Source organism: Neodiprion pinetum, chromosome 7, assembly GCF_021155775.2.
Source record: "Neodiprion pinetum isolate iyNeoPine1 chromosome 7, iyNeoPine1.2, whole genome shotgun sequence".
In the NCBI taxonomy this organism is placed as follows: Eukaryota; Metazoa; Arthropoda; class Insecta; order Hymenoptera; family Diprionidae; genus Neodiprion; species Neodiprion pinetum.
Window position 1 is genome coordinate 566,228 of NC_060238.1, and position 11,315 is coordinate 577,542.

An 11,315-nucleotide genomic window follows, 5' to 3' on the forward strand; every position below is an offset into this window, starting at 1 on the left:
CGACTAGGATGCGGCCAGAAGGAGGTGGTCGGTCATTACGAAACGGGCGAGTGGTACGATCAGTATCGTTCGAGCGACAGCGGCTGCTCGTTGACGCGACGAGGGACGGTTAAACGGTCGTCAACATGTGTGACAGGAAGAAGGAAGGAGCGATTAAATCAATTAGTAATTCAACCATCTGTTGAGAAAATATCCGGTTGCAGAGCGATATTATGTAGGATTGCCCGGTGTTGGCAGAGTGTCGGTCGGCTGGGGTGTGCGCGCGCACCAACAACACTGGAGCGAGCCGCGACGATCAGCTCGCAGACAATTTCGCTGCGGGTTCGGATCTTGTACTCGGGACTCGGCGATTCCGCGATATTGCATGGTGGTGGTGGTGATGGTGATGGTGGTGGTGGTGGTGTTGTTAAGAAAACAGTAACCACATTCTCGTCGTCGTTCGATCGAAGAGCCGGGATTGGTATAATCGCGGATCAATCGACGGTTAACTAAAATAGGAAAGGAAACACCCATTTCCTCGATTCTCATGAACTCCACCGTCGTTTCTCTAGTGGTAAGATGGCGGTGCAGCTCGATGGAGGGGGGAAGGACGACTTGAAAACACAATTTGTCACGCGAGAAGGAACGTACAAACTGATGACCCTCTCGGAGTACTCCCGACCTAACAGGGTGGGCTACACCAACAGCCAGGGCAGCGCCTCGGTCAGGGTGTCCTTCGTCACATTGCCCGATCCAGCCGATCCCACGGGAGCCCAGGGCCTCGGCGACCGCATGTGCTTCAACTTTGGCAAAGAATTATACGTATACGTTTACCGTGGCGTCAAGAAGGTACCTCCTCTTCTGCCACCTCGTTAAACCTGCCCTATTATCCCTGCGACTCTTTCGGCGCTAACTTAACGATACATAACCTCAAACAGCCCCCCTCCCCCCTCCGCCTCGTCGTTCCGACTCCATCTTCGCAACCACCACCACCACAACTCTCCAACCTCGTCATATTCTTCGCATTTCTACTTCACTTCGACTTTATCTATGTTACATTTACATTTACGTTCACTTTTAGTTCATCCTATGCTTTGTTGGCCTGTGTTATGCTGGTGAAAAAATTGATCAATGATAACACTAATAGAAACATGCAAACTTTTGTCAGGTTTCCTAATCTTGGCACACAGCTACGATTGCTTGGTTCTGAAATACAAATTCATTTTATAAGAGCTTAGGAACCGTTTTCTGAATAATTCTCATTCAAAATCTATCTCAAAGTATAATAGCAACTGTTTCAGGCTGTGGATCTCAACAAACCTGTTGACAAAAAGCTCTACAAAGGAACAAATCCAACCTGCCATAACTTCAACCAAACTACAGCCACTGCAGACAGCGCGCCACTGCTCGTCGGATTTTCCACAGGACAGATTCAGCTCATAGATCCAATTAAAAAGGAGCTTAGCAAACTTTACAATGAAGAGGTATGCATAACAGATCAATTCAAATGAAAAGCAAAAATCCATCCTATCCTGATGAGCAATATTCATTTCAATAACTGGGCAGCCAAAGCTAGGCACATTCTACGAGTAAAGGCTAGCTAAGGGCTCTTTGTCAGGCTTATTGCTGATTGCTGAATGACTGAGATACAGCACCGTTATTTTGCCGGCACGTGATAACCAGGCAATTAGCAACAGACACGTAATATGCTATCTGTCGCGACAAGTGAGAGTTTTTTTTGCTTTATTATCTGCCACAGATGGCTCCGCTTAACCCTACATCATTCAAGGTTGGCAGTACTGTTGTAACGCAATTATAACTTGATGAAATAATTAAACAGGCATTACATACTGTGTTATGCAATACTCCGCTTATCTCTCCGATCACTGACAATGCGCCAAGATACTAAGATCTCTGCGTATATTAAAGCTGTAATCTATTCGTATTTATTAGCTATGTTGTTATTCTCTACCAGTTGTAAAACCCTTTGACGAATATATATGGCAAGGACTCGAGTTATTTAATTTACTGGGAAGATGTTGACATTAGTTGAAAGATAAACGCGACAAAGAATAATCAGCAACTGATGTTTGTAATTTCAGAGGCTAATCGACAAGAGTAAAGTGACCTGCATCAAATGGGTTCCGGGATCGAGCAATCTATTCCTGGTTTCGCATAGCTCTGGCCAACTGTACCTGTACAACGAAGAGCTGCTTTGTGGAACGACACCGCCTCATTATCAGCCGTTCAAATCAGGGGATGGCTATGCGATTCACACATGCAAAACAAAGTCCACAAGAAACCCCCTGTACCGATGGGTGATCGGCGCTGAGGGATGCTGTATAAATGAATTTGCATTCAGTCCCTGTGGCTCTAATTTGGCTGTGGTATCCCAGGATGGCTTCCTACGAGTTTTTCACTACGATACGATGGAACTAGTGGGATCGGCGAGGAGCTACTTTGGAGGATTCTTGTGCGTCTGTTGGTCACCGGATGGACGATACGTCGTAGTAGGAGGAGAAGATGATCTGGTGACGATATGGAGCTTCAATGAGAAAAGAGTCGTGGCCAGGGGCCAGGGTCATCACAGTTGGGTCAGTGTGGTCGCGTTCGATCCCTACACAACGTCCTACGGGGATCACGATCCAGATTTCAGTGGTTCCGACGACGAATCCATGCCTCACACTAATCACAATAATCACTTTCATGAGAAGCCCAACAGATTGTCGACAGTCTCTCAAGGTATTCATTCCAATAGAAATTCGTGCGGGTCGGAGCTAAGGGTGTCCGGAGGAACCTGCTACAGGCTGGGAAGTGTCTCCCAGGACACTCAACTCTGTCTATGGGATATAACCGAAGACGTTCTTCGGCCGCCAGTCAGTGCCAAGCAAAGGACGTCGACCGCAGGTTCGGGGACATTTTCGTCATCGGGAACATTTACAAGCGGGAATGGAGCAACGTCCAATCATAATTCCAACAATGCCAAGCATAACAATTTGAATAATATAGGTTTTAAAGAGAGCGCGAGTGGTAACAATGAAAGTAGTAATAATAGTATTAGCACCAATGCGGCAGTGTCTACCGTGAATTCATTGACTCAAAGGCTGGCGGGCTTGGGTTTCGGGGAGAGGAAAGGTGACAATCACAAAAGAAACTTTAGCCTAACGATGAGAGGAAGTGGAACGAGCAACAACGCGATACAAAATAATAGTGGGGAGAAATCTGGTAGTAACTCAAATTCTAGTAATTCAAACAGTGTTGGCGGGGGTCTAGGTACGAATAAAAAGTCCGGCGGTACGATGGACGATCCTATGAGATTGATAGGGACCGCCTGGTGTCCACGTTTCGACGAGTGCCCTGTTCTAGAACCATTGGTGTGCAAGAAACTGGCCCACGAGAGGCTGACTGAATTAGTGTTTAGAGAAGATTGTTTCGTGACAGCATGTCAGGACGGATATGTCTACACGTGGGCGAGACCTGGCCACATGGTAGGTCCTCTGACGATAAGCAGCACCCTCCACAGGCCCCATCACCACACCAATCCTCATACCAACGCCAATTCTAATCGACCAAATGATCTCTGATGTAACCCATCTTTTATTGTTATTAAAACTCTATCGAATCGAGTTTATTAACTAATTATTAATCAATTAATTTGTATATACTAGAGATAGCTCAGGTCCGTAACTATATTGTTGGACAAATAATCAAAGGCCTGTAACTATTTTATCGAAGCCCTTGAAATTTATCTGATAACGACAAGCAGTAACTAACGTGACGGTCGTTGATGAAAATAAAAGGAACTAGAAAAATGTTACAGAACTTTCAACTATACTTTAATTCAGTCCATACTGTATATGAATACAAATATTTACGAAGGAGCACGGATTGCGTGTGATACTGTCTCGTTTGGACGTTAATTGAAACATACTCGAAATTATCTGTTTTAGTCAGGCAGCGCGAGAGTTAGAGTCTGAGTATTAGAAAATCTCCACTACATGTTTTAATTTTGGTTGCAAAATTTGAGCTCTATTCTTGAACTAAGTAAAATTCACTTGACTAAACATCCAGTTTTCGTCTGAACGCAGTATTATCCCGACGCCCCTATCCTAATCAATGCGTTGAATTGAATATGTCAAAAAAAGAAGAGAAATGAGGAAGGAGGAAAATTGAAATCACGTTAAAAGAAGTCTAAATTATAGATTATATTTATGTCCGGTTTGCATCTCTGAGAGTGATATTGTTTATGCCCAGTAGAGGTCTGGTAGCCGGGCAGGTCCCACCCTCTCTCTCCCCGCTCTCCTATTTTCCGCAGGCCCGTGTAAAGTGTTACTAGCTTAGCTTAGCCAATCGTAGTAAAGCAATGAATTACATAGCGAGACTATTGTCCCAGAATATTAATAATGTGACGTTTATTCCTTTGTTGGAAACGATGAATTGCCTTGTTGTAAAATAAAGCAAAAAGTTGAATGAAAAACTGCTGCTTGCTTCCTGCTTGAACTTACGTCTCATTTTCTCCATCTGTTTCCTATTTTTAATTTCACTTTTATCCCTTACTTAACAAAGTTGCGTTCCTGCCGAATAGAAACATGCCGCTTATTCATATACCCAGATTTCAACAAATGTTAGCCTTTTGGTACAAAAACTTCACCTGTCTCACCAAACGTTTCCTTTGCTTGTACACCGATGCCGCTATTTAGATCTGTGTTAATTTTTCTTTCATAAAAAAATTAATATTCCCCGCGTTGCTTTTGGCTGACCCAAGAGGCCACGGATGCTGCCCTGAGTTTGCGCATGGTACGTACAAGACTTTAAATTTGTTTGATCCAGCTTTTAGCTTTTCCTATATTGCTAATTGGAGATTTTCATAGCCGGTAGTCTCAAAAACAAAAAAAAAAAAAAACCCAGTAGCGTTATTTTATCGAGTAAAGTTAACGCGTTGTTTTTTTTTCTTGTATCTTCCACAGTATGAGGTTCTAACTTCGAGGTACATTCAATAATCCAGAGCATAAGCTTTAATAGTCATCACATCACATCAATGATCGACGATCCGGTCTAAGTTGATAAATTGAATTTCAGGGAAGCATAGGACAAATGGGAGCAGCTTTTCACGTAACGAGCCTAGTGGACGATGGCGGTACTATAGTGTAGCCACGGATGAACATCAACCAAACTTTCCCTGGGACAAGTTTATCATCCTACATCGAAACGCCACACTTTTGCCAGCAGAATATTACACTCCATTCCACTGCAGTTGTTACTTTACAATCAAGTATTATAACTCTAAAAGACTATTTTAAATTGATTCAAGTCCTATGCTATACATGTAGTATTATATACAAATCAAGTACGTCATTTCTTGTTCTCTTTCGATTAATCTAAATTCAGTTAAGATTTTCAATGGAATCTTCGATTTAATTTACATATGGTTTCATCAATGACCACATCGCGTGAAGCATGAAAAAGCTGCTATCGTTTCGTCTACCGATGATTAATCGTTGGGTCTAAGATCGAATTTTTAGTTGTCGATAGAAAACTTGAAATTCAGCACCATTTTCTCGTATAGGTAGATCACTTTTGTTACGATTATAGAAAACTAAATTTTGTCAGTGCATTGTCAATCTCGTATATTCTCATTTGTTTTTTAATCAATTAGCCAAAAAACTGTGTATGCAAAGCTCGGAAGTTCCTTTAGTAACTAGAATTTGAGATATAATTGTATGAGTGAGCGCAGCTGGGTGTCAAGCCAAAAAGTAATAAATATTGCAATTACAACTTGTCCGATAAAGTTATGCACTGTGTTGTAGGACAGATCGATTTAGCAAATCTAATATTCCACGTGGTGATACTGTACATTTTCAAGTACCCTAGTGCAAATTTGTCTCAAAGACAAAGATTTTACATAAATTCAGTATTAGGTTTTGAATTAGGTATAATATGCCTGCACGTTATTCCACGATACATTGGGTAAGTTGATTTTTCAAGTGAATTAGCATTGCAATGAATACGGTGATGCGAAAATAAAGACTTTAAACCGCAGTAAATTGTATGTTGGGCATATGCGCATATTACGTACAACTTGTATAAATTTACTTGTACAATTACGAAAACTTGATAAATTTCGTTGTAAGTTTATTAAAAAAATAACTAGTTTTGTTGCAAAATTTATTTTGCTACCACCGTCGACATATACGAGAGATTATACATATATACGACTGCGCAACGAGCATGATTAGCGAATTTTCATTTGTACGATAATATGCATACATTATTATGTGTACATTCTTTACGATCACTATAAATCAGAGCATTTAATTCTCAACTCGACGTTGTATCTTGTTAATATTTTCTCATCAATGACCCAACCCATATTTTCTGCAGCATGGATTCCTATTCCATTTATAGCCAGTACTATAAAGTTTTTTTGAAAATGCAACGCCAAGCAGAATTATATTTGATAGATTTTTATTTGCAGCAACTCACATATGTCTCGTTCGTTGATCTCTGCTCAGGATAAGTGATTATGTATTATCCGTTACGTTCTCTCCATGTTTCAAACCGCACATTGTTCCAACACATCACACACAAAATGCAACACACCATAGTGATCCGCGGTAACTTTTCATAGAAGGGAATTCAAAGAAATCGACTTTCAAAGCACACACGTTCAACAGTTTTTAGGAGAAATTCACTCACGGACTCAGCGGACCGATCACTAATACCCGATATTCTAGTCGTTAACAATAAAATGAAAAGTCGAAGACACTACCGAAACGGTTCCCGCCTGAATATTACTTAGCAGCATTTTTAAATAAATGAACGTCGTGTCGGTGGATGGCCGTATTCAAAACGTCCGTTTATGCGGATCATATTGAAGTTAGTAACGTTATCGTAACGATTCATGACGACGAAAAACCGTTATTTCGCGATTTTAGAATTTTCTGGAATTCAGTAAACCGCAATGAAACAAAACACACTCATATTTCGAAATCTTGGTGGTTCCTTAAAAATCATTGTAAAATCAAAAGAATAGTGATTTTTTCCCGTTACCAACTTCAATTTTATTGTTTATGCGATATCGTTGTGAAAATAGACTACGAATTTTAATACGCGTATAACAAATAATGCAAAGCCGTATATCCTTGCGTGATGTCGAATTTTGTTACTTGAAAATCAACAAGCCTAGTTGATGCACGTAGTTGTTGTGGCGGGAACACTGATCTCTATATAACACAAACATGGATCAAGATGGCCGGGCGATAGGTCGATTCGATATTTTCGGCGGAATTTACTACAAAGCTAGTAGTACAAAGAAAATCACGAAACACTAAGCCAAAACACTTGGTCCAAACTACGTGCAGTCGAGCGGAAGTCGCGACAACCGGATGATAGCCCGCGCAGCACACCGGCAATGATAAATCGACTCGCGACTAATGTCACACCGGTCTGGTTTTGTTTACATGCGGGACCCGTGCGCTCATCGAAAATGTGACGAAACGCAGGTAGGTTGAGGTTTATGTATAATGTTTGAATTTTGCATGATTGACCCTCAATTTTTTTCTTTTTTTCTATGCCCACATCCCTCGCAATGAGATTCAAATTTTTATGCACAAAAGAAAATCTGTCTTTATAATTCTGATGTTTTTATTATATCTGTCAAAATTTCAAGCTGTGACATTTTGGCTTTTTGCTAAATAAATTTCACGCGTTTATATATTCCTCAGTTTACTGACCAACATGAAGAAATTTCAGATCGTACGGGTAAACAGCGATTCTGTTCACAAGGCTGAATTGCAAACTGGTGCCAATGAAATCGATGTCAGAGTTCTTACTGGGGTAAAAAACAGTGGGCCTCATTCTTTAATATTTAAGCAACTAAACATTGCCAGTGAACAAGCAGTAATAGTGGTTGTATGGAAAAAAAACACACCTCTCTCTACACACTTTCGTTGTAATTATAACTAGAATATTCAACTTCTCAGTGCAAGGACGAAGACGTCCGGAAGCACGCCATTACTATTGATGTTACAGCTGAAGGAGATATGACAATAAGTCCGGTATGCACAAATACTTTGTTTAGATATTAATCTTTCCTTACAGTCAAACCTTTGAATCCAGGTAAAAACTCCCGAATCTCTAAAATTATTGGATATGGCCAAGAGTTATTCACTCGAAACAATACGACATTACCTTTTCTTATTTTTCATCCACAAGTTGACCTCGTGCTACAAGAAATCACCTGGTTCATCCGGATGGGTACAACTTGAGGTGGGTTCAACGGTTCCCATTCACGTGGGGGATCTTTTTTCTTTGCTGAGCGACAAACACTGGTTCAAGGTTGTTCACGTTGACGCAACTATGGAGGATAATGAATCTGGATGTAAGCGAAAGGTGGGTAGTGGCTATCTTGCTATTCTTTCGAACATGTTCTTATCATGTTTTATGAGTCAATGAAATAAATTTTACCAGTCATTCGAGAAGTCGACTGACGAACCGTCTGAGAAAAAAAATCGACTAGATGGAAGCATAGAGGCAATATTATCCCCGAATGGAAATCTTGACGCTGTTCCTAGTAGTATAGGGGTGGATCCAGGGCAGGAGGAATTCAATCCTTTGGACTACGAGGACACAGCTATTGTGGCTGTCGAACAAACTACAAATGATATCTATGGAGCTAGGTTTTCATTATTGCTTTACTATTATGGTCATGAATATATATATTACTTGGAGAAAATTTTTTTGAACGATTCGAGTAGCAATACTAACGATCAGCTTTTTTATTTCCAAGTGTACCGGAGGGGGGAAAAATGGTGGATGAGGCATTAGCGACGAGGCCACAAGCTTCCAGTGCGAAAAGTATGACTGAATCTGATGAACAGGATTATTCGCCAACCCCTGCAGCTGCTAAAACAGCAGAGATTCCAACAGAGGATAGGAGTGCTGCAGAGTGTGCAGAGGTTATAGGTCTCGACGAGGCTGCAAAGAAAATAAAATGGGACTGTGGGCAACACTTTAGCGATCGTAACGAACAAATTACTGCCAATTCAAATAGAGCACCAGATACAGACCAACATACTACCGTCTCTACATCCAATACTGATACAGCTGTAAATGTGGCTGCTACAGTCTCATCCTCTCCTACGAGGAACAGATGCACATACGGGACTAAATGTTACAGGTATTATCATGCATTACATTTTCCTCGGATTCTGAAAGCATTTGAAATTGTAAATAGTGATGTCAGTGATCGAGAGAAATCTGCGTTACAGAAAAAATGAGGAACACAGGGCACAGTTCAGCCACCCTGGTGATTCGGATTATGCCGCTTTGGACGATAGGCCGGAATGCCGTTATGGAGTACGATGTTACAGAAAGAATCCACAGCATAGGAAAGATTTCAAACATACGATTCAGCGGAGGAGGCGACCCCAGACGCCGATACGAGCAAAGACTCCTGAAACAACATCTGCTACAGATCAATCATCTCCAGAGGAATCTATCGACGAATCAGAGTACGAACCTTCATTTTGTACAGATAGTTCGGATGAAGCAAAAAGTGATTGGGATAAGTAAGGAGGCTGGTGCGACCTTCAGAGTGTTAATTCATATTGTACTTGTATTCAAATTGTCGGTGCTAGTGAAAAACTTGTACAAATGTATTTTAATAATAAATATCATTTTTTACTAACCATGTTGCCAAGTCTTTACAGATTCTTGTCACTTGATTGTTCAGTTCAATATTTGTACATATTTAAAAACTGGGAAAGTTCGCAGACATGCCATTCGGTACATTTACTGATCTCGGCGATGTTAATGGCTAAAACGGATGATACCCTTCGTCATCTTCGGCTGCATATTCATTGGATGCTCCGATCGCTACGTCGGCAAGCATGTGTTTCGGTATCTCGGAGCCCCGTACCTTGACCGTATAGCAGACATTCTCCATCTTAATTAAACTCTGCTTCAACGTGTACAATTTCCTATTTATTTCTTTACCGGACGAGCCGACGCAGCCAAGGAATCCGATGTAGATACTTCTGACAAAATTGCAGGTTTGGAAACAGCTGGCTATGTCACCTGATCCCAAATTGCTTATACACTTTCGCATTAGCTCTCCAGTAAGATCGGCTATACCCAATATATACTCGTGTGGCGTTAGCATGGTTCTGATTTCTCTGGAAGTGTAAGCCGCTGGTTCCAGAGCTCCATCCCAAGGGGTACTTTTTATTTCGCAAGGAACAACGTAGATCAGAGATCTCTCCAAGTCCTTCCAGTCATCCAGCTTATTGCTCTCGAGATATTGATAAAAGGTGACAGCCTCTATATATTCCTGAATACCTGCGGTATAAGCCCGCAAATACTGAAACGGGTTCTGTCCATCCAGCTCCTGAGCAATACTTTTGAACAAAGTCTTAGCCAGAACGTCGAGCCGAGTCTTGGCCTCTCCGAGAACCGCGTCCCGTTTGCTCTCCTTATCGAACGTATGGAGAAGAAATATAATTCTCTTACTCTCGATGGTGATGTCGCGGCTCAGTTTCACTACAGCCTCGTAACGATCATGTTTACTGTCCAATTCTGCGGCGTATACTCGAAATTGCTTTATCACTAAAGAGTTTTCATTTATGTTCTCCAGTACCTCGCGCCCTTTGTCACCGACAAGAATCTTACTATTTTTGTGCCCAAAGTATTGGCCTCGATTTCTTCTCCCCCCACCCGAACCACCTGGAAATAATATATTCATAAGTGAAAACTGCGAAAATTAAGGGCAACAAGAGCCAGCGTACTTTTGACATTTCTCGGGCCGTGTTGTGTGGGAAGACTTGTCACCCTCTGACAAGCCGACAGCTATTATACATTATCACTCACCTCGACTATGCGACATCGTGATATAATTTCGATGCCGATTCTCCAATTCGCTCTCCGGTTACAGGGAAACTTTTCTCTGTTCTCGGTGTGATGGCACTCGAATGCACGGTAGCAAACAATAGCTTTACCTTAACCAATACAATGCGGGCTCCGAATGCCTTGCAACAAATTACGACAATCTTATTTTATTACATTGCATTACGGCTTATCGCTGAGAGTTGTAAAACCGTCTGAAATCGCTACTTCGGCTCTAATCAAGTCTTTTGGCAGATGTTACGAATAAATAAGTAAATAAGTAAGCGTATTTCGTTAAGGAGTCGTAATGTTACCGGTGTGTTTCCAGTGTGGCAAAATCCGTAGGCTATTATTGGTCGGAGCCGACGGCCGGCTGTCCGTGTGTGTTTGTGATGTCCTCACGGGGCTTTCGTGCTGTGCAAGGTGAGCTTTGGTTCGCCTCTTCCGTCAAATCC

The 11,315-nt window shown here is 41.6% G+C and overlaps 3 protein-coding genes across 11 annotated transcripts; 2 read left to right on the top strand and 1 right to left on the bottom strand.

Moving 5' to 3' along the window:
- The first annotated feature begins 62 nt into the window (after positions 1-62).
- Positions 63-6,281, top strand: LOC124223388 (WD repeat-containing protein 20). Of its 3 annotated transcripts, XM_046635283.2 has the most exons (4): positions 63-828; positions 1,269-1,463; positions 2,082-3,467; positions 5,059-6,281. In XM_046635283.2, exons 1-4 carry the CDS (start codon positions 559-561, stop codon positions 5,128-5,130), a joined length of 1,923 nt encoding a protein of 640 aa, XP_046491239.1. In that variant the 5' UTR covers positions 63-558; the 3' UTR covers positions 5,131-6,281. The 3 variants fall into 3 exon arrangements, with proteins under 3 accessions (XP_046491239.1, XP_046491236.1, XP_046491238.1); XM_046635280.2 differs by lacking the exon at positions 5,059-6,281 and having other exon boundaries at positions 66-828; positions 2,082-4,456; XM_046635282.2 differs by lacking the exon at positions 5,059-6,281 and having other exon boundaries at positions 67-828; positions 1,281-1,463; positions 2,082-4,456.
- Positions 6,282-7,226: 945 nt separating this feature from the next.
- LOC124223392 (aprataxin and PNK-like factor) lies at positions 7,227-9,667 on the top strand. Of its 6 annotated transcripts, none has more exons than XM_046635296.2 (7): positions 7,227-7,481; positions 7,723-7,815; positions 7,962-8,036; positions 8,194-8,370; positions 8,461-8,657; positions 8,768-9,157; positions 9,249-9,667. In XM_046635296.2, exons 1-7 carry the CDS (start codon positions 7,413-7,415, stop codon positions 9,550-9,552), a joined length of 1,305 nt encoding a protein of 434 aa, XP_046491252.1. In that variant the 5' UTR covers positions 7,227-7,412; the 3' UTR covers positions 9,553-9,667. The 6 variants fall into 6 exon arrangements, with proteins under 6 accessions (XP_046491252.1, XP_046491250.1, XP_046491251.1 ...); XM_046635294.2 differs by having other exon boundaries at positions 7,231-7,481; positions 8,449-8,657; XM_046635295.2 differs by having other exon boundaries at positions 7,231-7,481; positions 7,732-7,815; positions 8,449-8,657.
- On the bottom strand, positions 8,297-11,311 carry Trax (Translin associated factor X). Of its 2 annotated transcripts, XM_069137828.1 has the most exons (5): positions 11,175-11,311; positions 10,846-11,003; positions 8,746-10,701; positions 8,446-8,620; positions 8,297-8,335 (listed from the first exon to the last, which is right to left on the bottom strand). In XM_069137828.1, the coding sequence occupies exons 2-3, from the start codon at positions 10,859-10,861 to the stop codon at positions 9,797-9,799; spliced, it is 921 nt and encodes a 306-aa protein (XP_068993929.1). In that variant the 5' UTR covers positions 10,862-11,003; positions 11,175-11,311; the 3' UTR covers positions 8,297-8,335; positions 8,446-8,620; positions 8,746-9,796. The 2 variants fall into 2 exon arrangements, with proteins under 2 accessions (XP_068993929.1, XP_046491273.1); XM_046635317.2 differs by having other exon boundaries at positions 10,846-11,222.
- Between the last annotated feature and the right edge of the window lie 4 nt (positions 11,312-11,315).